Source organism: Staurois parvus, unplaced genomic scaffold (genome assembly GCF_062004578.1).
Source record: "Staurois parvus isolate SC_StPar_1 unplaced genomic scaffold, SC_StPar_1.0 ptg000154l, whole genome shotgun sequence".
Taxonomy (NCBI): Eukaryota; Metazoa; Chordata; class Amphibia; order Anura; family Ranidae; genus Staurois; species Staurois parvus.
Window position 1 is genome coordinate 13,314,091 of NW_028317950.1, and position 17,201 is coordinate 13,331,291.

General features: G+C 41.0%; 2 protein-coding genes across 2 annotated transcripts in view; one reads left to right on the top strand and one right to left on the bottom strand.

The window, feature by feature from the left end:
- Nucleotides 1-17,201, bottom strand: part of LOC149463526 (ficolin-1-B-like) — a 638,327-nt gene that overhangs the window by 386,525 nt on the left and 234,601 nt on the right. The window lies entirely within an intron of this gene.
- The window catches only part of LOC149463531 (histo-blood group ABO system transferase-like), a 149,702-nt gene that overhangs the window by 46,220 nt on the left and 86,281 nt on the right, over nt 1-17,201 (top strand). Inside the window, exon 2 of the mRNA XM_089675065.1 lies at nt 15,293-15,368. Within this exon, the coding sequence (XP_089531191.1) occupies nt 15,293-15,368 (76 nt within the window). The remainder of the gene's footprint in view (nt 1-15,292; nt 15,369-17,201) is intronic.

A 17,201-nucleotide genomic window follows, 5' to 3' on the forward strand; every position in this document is an offset into this window, starting at 1 on the left:
CTTCTGGGGGCAAGGAATTGGCCAAAGTAAGGGAGTTAAGGTAAGTACATAAAGGGCCAGCAAGAAGGTAGAAATTTTTTTTATAATATTGATTAGAGAAGCCGGACCCGGGCTTTTGCTCAAGGGAAGGGAGGCAACCACCTTCGACAATTCCTCCAGCGTGATCGGTCGTTCAAGTTCTTCAACAATCGAAGAAGGCAATGTAGGGAGAGGGGAATCTTTTAGATAATTGCGTATGGAATGGAGCCGAGCTTCAGGGTCCACACTGAGAGTTGTACCAGGGAGATCATATAGAGAAGCATAAAACTGCTGAAACAAATCTGCAATGGAATGAGAATCTTCTACCCGACCCCCACCAGTCACCAGACTATAAACATGGTGTACAGACTGACGCTTTTTTAGTTGCCGAGCTAGAAGACGGCCACATTTGTTCCCGTGCTCATAGAAACGGTGAGCATCAAATCAAATTTTATCTAGAGCCTTACGGTTCAAACATTGAGAGAGAGAGAGACCCGAAAAATATCTAAATTTTGGGCATCTGAGGAGTCAAAATATCGTTTATGTTTAGTTTCCAGAGCATGAATCTTATCTAGCAATTCCCCAATTTCCTTCATCTTCTCCCTCTTATGCCTAGAACCACGGGCGATCAATTCCCCCCTAATCACTGCCTTATGGCCCTCCCAGACCGCCTGCATGGATGCGCCACTAGAAGAAATAATCTCAAAATAATATTGTAAAGAGCGGAAGATTGCCTCAACCACCATCGGATCATCCAACAAATTCTCATTAAGTCACCACACCATTTCAGTCCGGTAGGCAGTCGGAGGGCGAATAGAGAGCACTACAGGAGAGTGATCAGATATGTTAATGGAGCCAATAGAGGATTTAAGCACATGACGCAAATAAAACTGATCAATGAAGAGAAGATCCAGACGGGAGTAAGAATCATGTGTCTTAGAATAGTAGCTATAATCTTTATCCCGGGGATACATTACCCTCCAGCTGTCCACCAGGTGAAGTTCCCTCAAAAGTCTCCTAACATGTCTCAAAAAGATAAGGAAGCTCTGCCAGAAGACGCATCCAGACAGGGGTCCAGAGAAACATTAAAATCACCCCCCAGAATCACCATGCCCTCTCTAAAATCTCTCAGTTTCTTCAGGGTGACTGACAAAAAGACAACAGTGCGGACATTTGGAGCATAAAGTGTAGCAAAAGTATATGTATGACCATACAAAGAACCCTTCAAAAATATAAAGCGACCTTCAGGGTCAATCAATTGAGATAAAAGGAGGAATGGACAGGATCTGCAGATAGCAATCAAGACCCCCCTGGCCTTGGCCACAGGAGAAACACCATGATACCACTGATCAAAAACTCCAAGGGGCATATGCATTGCAAGTACAGAGGGAGTTAAAAGGCTCTGAGACATTCACATTTATTAGAATTCTGAATGTGTACAAAAGAAAACAGAAATATATTCAAGTGAAATTGCTACTCTGACTCTCAGTAATATCTGTTTTAGATAGGGGGGATTGTGGCATAGGGACAGGGACACTGGCAACCATTTTGTTAGGTCTACCATTTTGTCTCATGACTCTCATAATCCCCCCCCTTCCCTTCTGAATGGAATGTGAGTCTGTAGTGAAGGGGGGTCAAAAGTGCATAGGCACAGCTGAATAAGCTCCATGGTTGTAAATTCTTAATTAGCCTTCTTCCAGAATGTCTACTTGACAACCACTTTCCTCTGCCCGGTCGTATAACCATAACTCAGTCGGTCATGACCTGTAAGCATTACAGCAGAGGGTGCCATAAAACGTACATCCCACATGAGTCATTTTTCATACAAATTGATAAACTTCAGCAGGAACTGGGCACATTAATATGAAGTATATATTCGAATAGGTAATTATAATATGAGTCACATGACACCTTACATCCCTAAGTAGCGCCTACAAGAGGGTAGAAAGCAATATATTTTATCCAGAGAGGATATGCTACAGTTTGGTATCTGCGCGTTTGGAATATGATTCTAAATATTAATCTGCCAGTTGCTAGGATGCTACCTGTACCTATTGAAGGTATTGACCGTAGTATGAACTTGGAAGAGATTTGGTCATAACCTTGGTCACCGCCTATCACCCATTCCCAAATGAGGCGATTGGAGACTCTCCTTTGAGATAATAGAAAAAGACTGACAGCCTGGAAAAAAAGTAAGATCTCTCCCTTTTAACATCAGGAACCATCTTTGGGAGAAAGGCAACCTTTTTGTTCGGACTATTGGACTCTGCTCAAACCAAGGACTTTGCAAGTATCCTGCCTTCTGAAACTTCTTTCTTTTATTTCTCTGTTGTTTTATTACTCTCTTTATATATATTTGCTACATCTTTTTCTGTAAATATTTTAATTGCCCCATTTTGACCTTTTTAGTAACAAATCCTATTTTCTGAAAAGTGCTGAAACTGTCTCTAAAGTTTTTAATGCAAACTAAAAGAACCCCTGTCTCTGAAGAGTGCTACTGTATGTATTAATCCTCTGAATACATCTGTCTGCAGTGACAGTGTGTTACAGATGCTTATTCTAATATCATAGTGTTACTGCTAAGATTTATGAGTTTCTCCCTTCTCTGTAAAAAGGTGGTGGTGGCAGTGTGAAGGGGAAGCAGGTACAGCAGCTGCTGGCAAGGCCTATGGTAAATGGTGCCTGGGTTCAGGGAAACCCTGGGAGAGCCCACCATGCTGTTCATGAGTTGAACGGCAGTATGTACCCTTCCCTCATGCCTTCGGCGCACCTCATCTTACAGGAGGTGCAGACAGAATGGGCCAAAGAGACAGAGGGAATATCGCAGTCAGGGATCCAGAAGTCCCGAAGGGTCTGGGCATCACCAGTAGTCCTGGTCCCCAAACAGGATCAGATGACCAGGCTTTGTGAGGACCTTGGACAACTGAGCACCAACCCTGTGGTTGTGGCCTACCCCATGCCCAGGAACCATGCGGTAATGGAGCAGCCGGCATGTGCCCGCTGTCTAACTGTCGTAGACCTGAACAGAGGATATAGGTCAACGTCTCTATCCCAGGAGGCTCAGGACAAGTCAGCCTTCACCACCCCATGTAGCTTGCCTGAATTCACGGGAAAGCTAGTTGGGGTTGAGAACGCACCAACCACCTCTCCAGGGGTCAGGAATGACCTACAATATGGAGTGGAACTGTGTGTAGTTGCCTACTTTAGGGGCCTTTCAGTGTTTAGCCTTGTCTGGGGAGAGCAACTTGGACCCCTGTCACCAGTCATGAACAAACTGCCGTTGCATAGTCTGACAGTCAAGAATGGTAACTGTCAGAGGGGCATGTCAGTGGTTCAGCACTGGGAACCACCGGTAGGAAGAGACCCCCAGAGGTCTGGAAATACGGAGACTGAGGAAATTATGGCCTGACCTACTCCCCAGGCCAAAGAGCAGGTTACGTCAGTCTTGGATACAGCTGGCTACGGTAGGACGCCTGGGTGCAACTATCATGGCTCAGCTGAACCTGTGACTGAACTAACAGACAGGAAACTGATGAAAATGGTGTCCTTGATGCTAGCAGGTAAATAGGACTGTTCAACCTGGACAAAGGTACCTGTAGGCACACCTGGGAGGCGAGTTCCAGAATTCACCTCTCCGGTTCCGGTGCACACAGGCGCCACTACCTTCAGGTCAGATGTAGACCTGGGCCTGAGGAATGAGACTGGCGAGGGAAATCTCCTTCTCTACCTCCACAAGAAGCTACATCTCAGTATGTTAGCATATAACACCCCTGAACAGAAGTGTTTTGTGATCAGGTGGGCACCACAGCAGTTGCCGCGATATCCGGGTAGTCACAGCAGACTGGTGATCACCCCACACAACTCACTTTGTTGGCACAACAGTGTTGCTAGGGAGAACAGCACCCTTCTCAGAAGGAACCTGGTTCTCCAGCAGTGCAGTTGTACCAGATCACCCCAAGGTGAACGTCTGGGCATAACGGATCTGTGTCCTGATCAGCCAAACCAGCAGCAGGTGTCGGTTGCTTTAGGAGGAAAATTGCAGTTCCCTCCCATGCAACCACCTGAGAGGGGAGGTGTGGCAATTGTGCGCATAGGGACAGGGACACTGGCAACCATTTTGTAGGTCTACCATTTTGTCTCCTGACTCTCATAATTCCCCCCCCCTTCTGAATGGAATGTGAGTCTGTAGTGAAGGGGGGTCAAAAATGCATAGGCACAGCTGAATAAGCTCCATGGATGTAAGATTTGTTTTTCTTGCCATGATTACCGAAAGAAAAAAAATCTAGAATTGGTAGTGCTGAGAATACCTTAAAAGATCAGTTATGTAATTGTTGGAATACAATGTTCAGATATTTTGTGCAACAAATACATCAGTATTCAGTGTACAAATAAAATAAGATCAAGTGAGCAAATATGAGTATTATTATTATTATTATTATACAGTATTTATAAAGAGCCAATAGTTCGCTCAGCGAACAAAGGGGGACAGAACATGTGACAGAACAGTACCAATACAATGCAAAACATGAGGGGATTGAGGGCCCTCCTCTTTCGAGCTTACAATCTAGGAGGGAGGGGATAGTGGTACAGGAGGAGATAGCTGTGGGGGATGGAGTGGTAGGAAGAGTGGAGGAGGTCGGCAAGTTAGCAGGGGGTGAGGTAGGCTTCCCTGAAGAGATGGGTTTTCAGGATGCGCCTAAAGGAGAGGAGAGTAGGTGATAATCTGATGGGTTGGGGCAGGGAGTTCCAGAGGATGGGTGACACCCTGGAGAAGTCCTGTAGGCGGGCATGGGAGGAGGAGACCAGGGAACTAGAGAGAAGGAGGTCTTGTGAGGAGCGGAGTGTGCGTGCTGGGCGGTACTTGGATATTAGGTCAGTGATGTAGTTCGGGGCAGTATGGTGGACAGTTTTGTACATCAGTGTTAGGATTTTGAATTTGATCCGTTGCGCAATCAGAAGCCAGTGGAGGGATTGGCAGAGGGGGGTGGCGGAAGCGGAGCGGTTGGAAAGGTGAATGAGTCTGGCAGCCATATTCAGGATCGACTGAAGCGGGGATAGCCAGCGGGGAGGCAGGCCAGTGAGGAGGGAGTTGCAGTAGTCGAGTCGTGATATGATGAGGGAGTGGATGAGCTGTTTAGTGTTTTCTGGGGTTAGGAATGTGTGTATTTTGGCGATGTTGCGGAGGTGGAGTCTGCATGAGTTAATTAAAGATTGGACTTGGGGCTGGAAGGATAGGTTGGAGTCCAGAATGACACCAAGTACTCTGGCCTGCGGGGCGGGTTTGATGGTGGCGTTGTTGGAGTAACACATTTTCTTGATACTCTTGATACTCCAAAGCTCTGTTTATTGGAGCGAAGCATGTAGAGGCTTTTTGGGTTTATTTTGGTCACTTGGGAGCACTGTTTATATTTTTTTGAATACACATTGTACTTTCTCAAAACAAGTGCAGCGCACATCAGTGCAATTTTTTGGTATTTCTCAAGATAGTGAGGTATTTTAAATAGATATGGTGATATATGGGGCTTGTCCATTACAGGCTTGATTTATGACTCATAGATAAGTATACCTGTATTACATATCTGTAGTATGATAGATCACATGACTTACTGAAGTCTCCTGGAGGTGACTGATTTTCTCAATGTAGGCCAGTTGACAATATATTGAGTGAATCTGGTTTATACCCTACAGGTATGTGGTCTAACATTATTTGATTTACTCTACCATAGTTTCATCCATATACAGTGCAGATGTAAGCTGATGCTTATATCTGGCATGTCGCTGGTATTATTTTGGATGAAAGAGATATTACTATGGGGAAAAAATTGCACAAAATACAGCTTGTTAAATAATGCGCCCTTTTTCTCACTCTATAGGTATTTAATATTTACAGTTAGGAACATACTTTTTATATTAATCCTAATAAAGGTTACATTTTAACTAATTGACAATCTGGTGCATAGGGTTGCGCACCCTCATCAAATGAGTTGTTATAAATGCCAACTGAGAATAGCTTGTGATAAGATTTAAAGGATAAGGTCACCTTTGGAACATGTTACATGTTCTACCCGTTTTTGTTTTCATAGCTGCAGCCGCTCCCCTCCCTCAGATAGTACGAGAAGTTTCCCCATACTATCTGTAAAATTTGAAAACAACGTGGCCCTGGGGGGGTCCGCCCACATGACCACATCATTAATTCACGGACTTCTGTGAATGAATGAATTCCCGACAGCCTTTGCAGCTGTGGGCTTGTAGTTTTCAATGAACTACCATGGCACTGTGGAGCGCCGTGGTAGTTCATTGAAGCTTCCTGTCAGTATATCTGCTTGACCATACATCCCATATGGCAAGCAGATATTCTGACAGGTCTGCAGGAGACCTGCATGGCATCAGGGATCTACTGATTGCTGGTGCAATGCTTTATAGGCTTCTTTGGACAAAAATAATAAATACACTTTTTGTACCGAACGTAAGGCTTGGTAATTTAAAATTAAATTCTGATTTGCAGGACATTTAAGTATTGACCAAAGTAGTACTGTGTTGCAACACTTAGTTGAATCTTTTAGAGTGTTTCATTTTTATCCTACACACATATATCAGTGTCATTTGTTCTGCTTGCACTCTTTACATTTTGACTTCAATAAAAATAGAACATCAGTTCACTCTAAACTGTGTGTGTGTCTATTTTTATGGTTTCAAGCCAGGGGGTTCTCCTGGTTAAAGGTTTGTTATATTAGCAGGGGTTGGGCTTGGGCTTCCAAGATGGGCTCAGGACAGACAGGGAACCCAAAAATACTCAGCAGCCCTTAAGGGGGTAGCGGTACACTAAAAAGGAAGAAGCTGATTTTTCCTCAGATAATGAATATGTTTTTTAATCCAAAAGTTGCACCTCATCTTTGTTGGCCTGGTGTGTTGATTCAGGAGCTAAGAGTCACATGACAAATAACAGAAATGTCTTTATTCACCACAGCAAAACAGAAAAAAATCACCACAACTAAATAATAGAATCAGAAGGAATATGAGACATTTTTCTTTTTTTTTTTCAGAGTGTCACCAGAAAGTTACCTGTGAAAAATGTCCTATATGTCCATGCTCTGAAACTAATCTTTTTCAGTGAAGAAGCTCACAAAACAAGGCAATGTAGTGACCTTCCAAGGTGACAGTTGTGCCATCACAAAAGGGGATCTCTTAGTTGCAAAAGCTAAAATTACAGATCAACTGTATCAGCTGAACTGCAATGAGGTGGTTAATTCTACCAAGGAAGAAAACATTCAAACTGCATGTACACATTGCACTTTTCTTGGGCACAGAAGTAGTAAAGAAATTAACCGAGAGTGACTTTGAAAGTGGAATAAAAATTAGTCCATGTGATCAAACATCAAACTGCACCAGTTGTATAAAAGGAAAATGACAAGAAAAGCCTTCCCAAAGCAAAGTAACAGTAGGTCTGAAAAACTTCTGGACTTAATTCATTCAGATCTCTGTGGTCCAATGGAAAAATTTACTCTAGGAAAGAAGAGGTATTTTCTCACTTTTAATAATAATATTGGGTCCTCCTGCATGTATAAGGATCTTCCCTACCTCTAAGCTGCTGACACTTAAACCTATAACCAAGGTGTAGGTGACTAAACAAAATGCAATATAGTGTAGTGCTATATAATAATAAATCCTAATAAAAAACTAATAACTGCTTTGATCCTTCATGGATCTTTAAGTGAATAATAGTGACAAAGTGACAAAAACAATATACAGGTGAAAAAATATAAATATCCACAGTCCATCTAATTAACACTTGAGGGATCACAGACTCATAAATCCAATGGTGCAACTAAATATGTGAATCCCTTAATAGGGATAAATAACTATATAGAAGTGATCAGTGCCACACACTTAACCACATAAATAAAAGTCCACATTGAAAAAAATATAGAATTAATCATGAACACACAAATAAACGATGAACAATATTGCAAAAGTCCAAATACTGCAAACATAAGATCCTGCTCCAACTTCAAAATCATGCAGGTGATAACGTGTAAAAGGTGGTCACAGCACAGGTGCAAATCCTCAAGTGGCAAAAATGCCCCCTCACCTCTTTACAGTGACCACACGGGCCAGCTCATTTTTAGGATCACACCACGATCCTCACAGGTATTAATCGTCACAGGTCAGTCCCCTCAATCAATATCATCAATAGTGGCACTCATTCCTCTCCTTAAGGTCTCCTCCAGCCACTGGTATCAGTAGTACCGCTCACTCTCCAAATAGGCTCATGTACAATGTTCAGTAATCACTTTTCACCTCATATTATGGGTGTATTTGAATGGGAAGTAAAGGTGCACCAAAATGGCGCTCACGCCGGAAGTGATGTCACCGCGTACCAGAAGTTCCTCCCCGCATTCCCAGGTATCGTGTGGTCACTGTAAGGAGGTGAGGGGGCATTTTTGCCACTTGAGGGTTTGCACCTGTGCTGTGACCACGATTTACACGTTATCACCTGCATGATTTTGAAGTTGGATCTTATGTTTGCAGTATTTGGACTTTTGCAATATTGTTCATTTATTTGTGTGTTCATGAATAATTCTATATTTTTTCAATGTGGACTTTTATTTATGTGGTTAAGTGTGTGGCACTGATCACTTCTATATAGTTATTTATCCCTATTAATGGATTCACATATTTAGTTGCACCATTGGATTTATGAGTCACTTGTATATTGTTTTTGTCACTTTGTCACTATTATTCACTTAAAGATCCATGAAAGCACTTATTAGTTTTTTATTAGGATTTATTATTATATAGCGCTACATTATATTGCATTTTATTTTATTTTTTTCTCACTTTTACAGATGATTACTTCAGGTATACTACACTATATCTGTTACACAACAAAAGTGAAGTACCAGAGAAACTTGAGCAGTATTTGGCTCAAGTAAGCAACACATTTGGCAAAATAGAGAGTGTATTGCACTCAGACAATGGAATTGAATATACAGGTAATAATACACAGGTGATTCTTAGAAAGCATGGCATAATATTTCAAACTACTGTAGCCCTACAACCAAGAATAAAACAGGGTTGCAGAAAGAATGAACCATACTCTATCTGAGAGTGAAAGAACCATGCTGTCTAATGCAGATATGCCAACCACATACAGGGGGGAGGCAATTATGACCGCATGCTATCTCAAACATCGACTACCAGATAAAACTCTGCATGAACTGTTGAATGAAAAAGCTCCGAATCTGAACCATCAACACATTTTTGATGTTCAGCAAAGCCTATGTGTGCGTTCCAAAAGAAAAACATACACAATGGGATGCTTGCACAAAGGAAGGTGTACTTGTGGGGTACAGTGAATCTCAAAAAGGATACAGAATTCTACATGAAGACACAAACATGGTAACCAGCAGAAGTGTAATTGTGGGTGAAACTTCAGAGTGTTTACAAATTTCATGAACTAACACAAACGCTTCAAACTGAGGTCAATTCCACATGACTAGGGTAACCCATATGTCTCCAAGTCCTTATACATCTCACCATAGATACCCTTCACAACTTATACTAATTAAGAAATGACCAAAGACCCGATCCAGAGAAAATTGGCCAACTTGGCCATTTATTTACAAATAAACCAAAATAACACTCCTTACAACAGAAAAACATATACATAAACCAATTGCCATAACATACAGGTTACTGGTCTTGGTAGGCACTTGAGAACCAACATCAGGTTGTGTATCTGCATTACTACTTCACGATTCCCAGCCGCAAAACACTAGCTCGGGGTCAAACTCACTTTTCTGCAGATACCAACTTGTTACCACTTCCCAGATAATACCCTGTTAACTAGGATCCAACAGAGGATGCCATACCTTAGATAGGTCACTGCTATGAACTTTTCTGAAAATGTTAACGCCTCCAAAGAACTCAACCACCAAAGGCCCTAGGGCCTGAACAAAACAAACAACAACAGGGTGGGAGGGTGGGAAGATTCCTACACTACTGCTGCTCCCAAGGATGTTGCCGCTCTTTGGCTTTCCTCCTCGTGTACCCCCCAACAGCTCCACCAACTCTCCGAAACTCCCAGTCCAGTAAGTGATCCCCTTTTTTGACCAACTATAGCTTAACCCTGTCCTGCCTTGTATCCCCTGTTCCCCTTGTTATGTAGCCCTTTGCCTATTTTTTTTTTATTTTTGCTTTGGGCTTATCTTTAGTGTCACTTGAAGATAAGCAAGAAAATAGAACTGAATGTAGGCAATCCAAATACTGTAAAAGAAGAAACCAGGCCACAAGAGGCTTCAATCAGGAAATCCACCAGAAGCAATAAAGGCATCCCAGCCAAACATCTGTCCTGTGTTGCTCGCGTAGAATTAAAACCAGAGCCAGATTAATGGGATGAGAACACTTCCAACCCATGAGAAACAAAAGTGGATCAGAGCTGCTAGTGAAGAGATGACATCTCTTAGTTAACTTCAGACATGGACACTTTCAGAGTTAAACAGATTTATAGAGCTGAGATCCAAGATTGCACTAAGGAGTAGTTGTTGAGTGCAGGTGTTGGAATTCAGTGTTCGTGTATTTTGTGCAACAACTACATTAGTATTCAGTAGAGATATATTCTTCAACCAGTAGATGGCAGTGTTTATAATTTTGAAGTTGCATCTATGGTATATTCTATGGTTTGTCTCTGAATAAAGTCTCCTGTTTCCTTGTTCTTTGCAGTGAAGCAGAAAAGCGCATGTGTTCTGTTCTGTTCTGTAGGGCTATATACAGAATTTCTAACAGTAATAAATAGAAAGCATATCAAAAAGTCCCATCTAGGTTAGAGGATTTATTGTGCAACCTGTTAGTTAAGATCTGTGATAAATAAACAAAGCACAGAAGGGCAGAACAAGTTTTATGGAGCCAATCCAAACATGAACATTAGTACACAATAGGTGCTTTGGCTAAGACAAAAGCTGGCAATATCTAAATGCTATGTGCTACTATGAGCCAACCTGTTCAAACTACCAGAAAGCAGGACTGTGAATTCCCATTAGGTATTAATTATAGAAAATACCTGACATAATTTCCAAATTTGTTAATAAATGCATTAACATTTTAACCACTTTTTTTTCACCCCCTTCATAACAGGGCATTTTTTTGCTATAAGGCACTGTACTACTTTAACTGGCTATTGCCCAGCCATCTACTTAAATTATATTCATATCTTTTTCCACACTAATAGAGCTTTTTTGGTTGTATTTGATCAGCACTGAGCTTTTATTTTTATTATATAAATGAACAAAAGTCAGAAAATAAAAAAAAACTAACAATATTTTCTACTTTCTGTTATACAACATATCCAATAAAAAAAAAAAATTCTTCATACATTTAGGTCAAAATGTATTCTGCTACATGTCTTTGGAAAAAAAATCCCAATAAGCATATATTAATTGGTTTATGTGAGTTATAGCATCTAGAAACTATGGTTTATATACTAGAATTTACACAGCTATACTGTAGATGCTGTACTGTAATGGCGATGATCAGAGGCTAAAAGTGGAACTGTGATAGGGTGATGGTCAATCTGGCAATAACAGACACTGGCTGGGAGGGTCACTAACTGACACTGATGTTGCTAGTAGGGTTTTAAAACTAGCACATACAGTATTAATTACACAGGTTCTGAGGCTAATTTAATGCAGATAAGGCACTAAGGGAGTTTAACTACCACCTTAATCAGCCACAGAACCTGTGTAATTAATATGTGTTCGGTTTTAAAGGGATGAGGTGGCAACCCTAATTGCTAGTGACACTAATACAGTGATTACTACTAATATTGTACACTGACACTGTAAAAATGACATTGGCTGGGAAAAGGTCAACATCTAGGGGCAATTAAGGGGTTAACTGTGTTCCTAACAATGTGTGCTGCTTTTACTTTCTGATCTGGCTTTTTTTCCTCCCTGATTTTCAGGGAGAAGAAACAACCAGATCCCTTTCCTTGTACACAGAGTTCTGTGTGCTTGTGCTGTGTTCAATCATAAGCACGGGTCATCTCTTCTCCAGGTAAGAGACCCACACACACCTGGGCATGCACACCATGTAAAAGAAAATTCGATTAATCAGACCAGGCCACCCTTTTCCATTGTTCCATAGTCTAGTTCTGATGCTCACATGCTCATTTTAGGTGCTTTTGGCTGTGGACACGGGCCAGCATGGGCACCCACACCTGGCTACGCGGCCCCAAACACAACAAACTCTGATGGTAATTTTTTTGCTTTCACACTTAAACTTCAGGGACAACATGTATTTTGGTAACCTTACCTTTGTACATACACTATATTGTCAAAAGTATTGGGACACCCATCCAAATCATTGGATTCAATGGGTCACTCTCTGGAGCTCAGTGAATTCAAGTGTGGTACTGTGATAGGTTGCCACCTGTGCAATAAGTCCACCCATGATATTTCCTTGCTACTAAATATTCCATGGTCAACTGTTAGTGGTATTATAACAAAGTGGAAGCAACAGGAACAACAGCAACTTAGCCACGAAGTGGTAGGCCATGTAAAATGACAGAGTGGGGTCAGCGCATGATGAAGCGCACAGTGCGCAGCAGTCGCCAACTGTCTGCAGAGTCAATAGCTAAAGACTTCCAAACTTTATGTAGCTTTCAGATTACCACAACAGTGGGTAGAGAGCTTCATGGAATGGATTTCCATGGCCGAGCAGCTGCATCCAAGCCTTACATCACCAAGTGCAATGCAAAGCGTCAGATGCAGTGGTGTAAAGCACACCGCCACTGGACTCTTCAGCAGTGGAGACGTGTTCTCTGAAGTGATGAATCACGCTTCTCTGTCTGACAATCCGATGGATGTGTCTGGGTTTGGCGGTTGCCAGGAGAATTTTACTTGCCTGACTGCATTATGCCAAGTGTAAAGTTTGGTGGAGGGGGGGATTATGGTGTGGGGTTGTTTTTCAGGGGTTGGGCTTGGCCCCTTAGTTTCAGTGAAAGGAACTCTTAAGGTACCAGCATATCAAGACATTTTGGACAATTTCATGCCCCCAACTTTGTGGGAACAGTTTGGGGATGGCCCCTTCCTGTTCCAACATGACTGCACAACATTGCACCAAGCAAAGTCAATAAAGACATGGATGAGTGAGTCTGGGTTGGAGAAAATTGACCTCAACCCAACAGAACACCTTTGGGATGAATTAGAGCGGAGACTATGAGCCAGGCCTTCTTGTCCAACATCAGTGCCTGACCTCACAAATGCGCTTCAAGAAGAATGGTCAAATGTTCCCATAGACACACTCCTAAACCTTGTGGTCAGCCTTCCCAGAGGAGTTGAAGCTGATAAAGCTGCAAAGGGTTGGCCAACTCAATACTGAACCCTACAGACTAAGACTGGGATGCCATTAAAGTTCATGTGCGTGTAAAGGCAGGCGTCCTATTACTTTTGGCAATACAGTGTATCTCTATGCCCACCTGAGGATAATACATAAAAAAATGAATAGGTGCCTTCTGTGTACTAAGCTAAGGATTCATACTCCTAGAGAGATTGATGTATTTTGCATCCAGTGCCTATATGCTCGGTTGCAAGTTTGCTGTTAATCTGCATGAAATTGCTTCAAGTGGCTGCTGAATGCATGCAGATTAGTGCCAGTGTGTGAGTAAAATAGCAGATCTGCCAGACAGAGATCTGTGTGTATGGTTAGCAGCTGACTAGAGCTAACTGCAAAAAAAGAACAGTATGTTAAATCCAATGCAGAGTGAGCAATAAACATCAATAATAGATGCAAATAATTTCTTTATTATGATCACTAAGATCTTCTGAAAAGGTGGGCATATGACATGGTGAATACACAGTCAACCAAAAAAGTAAAAGCAGTGAATTAAAAACGTCCTGCGTATGCACTTAGTTGCATCATGTTGATTAAGTATATGGCTGGGAAACCGATATTTTGATAAGAAGAATTCTTCATATATAGAGGATTTATTTATTTATGGTACTTATATAGCACTGTCAATTTACACACATATATATTGAACATTCACATCAGTCTCTAACTCTCAAGGGGTGTACAATCTAAGGTCCCTAACTCACATTCATACATTAGGGTAAGTTTAGACAGGAGCCAATTCACCTACCAGCATGTCTTTGGAGTGTGGGAGGAAACTGGAGCACCCAGAGGAAACCCATGCAAGCACAGGGAGAACATGCAAACTCAATGCAGGAGGTGCCATGGTCAGGAATTGAACCCATAACCCATTTACTGCAAGATAGATGTGCTAACCACTAAGCCACTGTGCCACCCAGGATAACAGTAATGTATGGAAAGTCCACTTTCATAGTATTCTGAGTGATTCTATCTTCACAATTTGTTTCCACTTGCTACTTCTACATCCAATACTGATGACCACACATGTGAAGTGCAAAGAAATATCCACTTAAAGTTATGTCACTATTGGAAAATAGCAATGAATCAAAATTGTGAAGATAGAATCACTCAGAATACTCTGAAAGTGGACATTACCGTCATCCTCTATATATGAAGAATTCTTTTTATCAAAATATCGGTTTCCCAGCCATATACTTAATCAACATGATGCAGCTAAGTGCATACGCAGGACTTTTTTTTGTTTTTTGTTTTTAATTCACTGCTTTTATTTTTTTGGTTGACTGTGTATTCACCATGTCATATGCCCACCTTTTCAGAAGATCTTAGTGATCATAATAAAGAAATTATTTGCATCTATTATTGATGTTTATTGCTTACTCTGCATTGGATTTAAAATACCGTTCTTTTTTTGCAGTTTGCTCTAGTCAGTTGCTAACTTGTTCTAATATGCTCATATTCGGTTTATAATCCACACCCCAAAATAGGGTGAGTCAGAGAGATGGGTGGTTACACCCTATAGGATGGCAGTTTTTCCTTTTGTTTCTGTGTGTAACATGCTAACATACTGCAGGAGGTGGCAAGCTACCCAAAGTCGTGTGTCTGGTGTGTGTGGCAGAGGGAAAGGGAAAATATAAGGTTTCTAGCTCACAGGATAGCTTGAGGAACCTCAAAGGTTTTGGTTATTAGTGATGAGCTGTGTGTTGTTTGATTGGGATGGAGATTTTTGGGTTCTTGTGACAATCTGCTGGCATACCGGTCAATTTGCAAGGATGTACAGAGGGTGATATTTCGCTTATCATCCAGCCTTCCTCATCCCTGTAATCTCAGTACCCCTGTACATATCAGAATGTATATGCTGAATTTGGAAAAGTATTTTTTTTTTCAGTTGAAAGGGGCAATGGAAAGAAGTGGTTCTTGTCTTCGCTTATCATAACAGCTGTGTTTATCGTCTCCTACTACTGGTGAGTCTAGTAATGATATGTATGCCTTTGATAGGGTAATGCTTATCTTTGATCTGTATAAAGTTTATGATAATAACAAAATGAGCCTGTGCTTTGCCTATGCAGATTCACCACAATCCTGACCTTAGTAGCTGTACATACTCTCCTTTTTGCTACTCTGCATCTCTGTTCTGCTGCTGCAAGTGAAGTGAGGTAGCCCTGTATAAATGGTTGTAAAAGTAGAAGGTTTTACCTTAATGCATTCGCTGCATTATGTTAAAAAACCTTCTGTGTACAGGATCCCATTTAGCCCCCATAACTACTTTCCCCAGCAAGTTCTTGATCCAGAACTGTGCCTGATATCTCCATCCTCACTGGACATGGAGGCAGCAGTGGGAGACATTAGCTGAAAGCTTGTGAGGAGAGAGTGGGGGTAGGGGGTCGAACCACCCTGTGTGTGTCTATGGACACACACAGAGCAGCTCGGGATCACCTAATCCTATTAAAGTAATAGAAGGAGAAAAGGTTAATTTGCAAACTTTTGTTAAAATTGCATTCATAGCTGGGAGCTGTCATGGGGAAAATAAATAAATATGTGTATATTATATATATATATATATATATATATATATATATATATATACTGTATCAGGGTGAGGGTAATTAAATGCAGCTTAAAGAGCAACATCAAAAATACACAAAAAGTGTTACAAACATTTTCTTCAACAGGGGTGGGGGTCTTTTAAATTGACTGAAAGGGCAATATTGAAACAACACAAATCATTTAAATAACATAATTTGTGAATGCCAGAACAGTAAAATTAGCCTTATAAAATTGACAGAAAAAAAGGTAAAAAAAAATACCCCTACCATAGAATTAATACCAGATCATTTTTCAGACATTAAACCCGGATGGCAAGAAAAGAATGGCAATGAGCATAAGCCCCTCCCCCAATTCCTTCTCTAGGCCATTTGTCTTTCAACAGTGGGGGATAACTTGCAAGAGGGATGATTGCAAAGCCTCCAACCCCTTGCAATCTGCCTTATTCCAATTTTGGTCCCCACGACTGAATAAGGAATCCCCCTTTCTGGGGGAATGAGTATGGGGTACATTAGTAATTCCTTGTTACTCATTTTCTAAAATGCTCAACATGTAAATAAACACACTTACCTGTATAAAAAAAAAAGAGAAGATTTTCTAAGATGTATGTCACCGCACCACACTAATGCTTGTTTATGCAGTGCAGTTGTATGAAAGGAGCCAAATATGCTTGCCCCTGATGAATTTATATACATTCTCTAGACAGAATTCAATTTTAATCATATAAATAATAATAATAGTAACAATAATAGTAATATCCCATTCTTGTTAAGCCCACCTATTTTTTAAAAATATGATTAAAATAGAACTCATGTAAACTGCAAAATATAGTGGATTTGCTGAACTTATATAGTATCTATCATTTTAGATTCTTATTTCAAGGGAAGTCTTTAAAATTACACTGATGTGTAAGATGGCCAATTAGACAATGAAAAGATGAACAAATATGTTGAAAACATACCTTTTTACAAAAGAAACTTGTTTCCCAGGACAGTTCAAGTGACCAAAGCTACGGCTTTGGCCACATGGCCTTGTAAGTCATAGAGTGATGCTATAACTGAATTGTTATCCTCAGCATCACTGAGTGACCAGAGCATTGCTTTCTTTACAGAAGGCTTGTTTTTGAGATCTATATTCCAGCATTGTGTCTTTAGGCAGTGCCAATCCACTGTTTAGTGAATCTTTCCCTTCTATGACATCCACCAGCATAGGAGAGGAATTCGCCCCAATCGGCAATATTGTAATTAACAGAT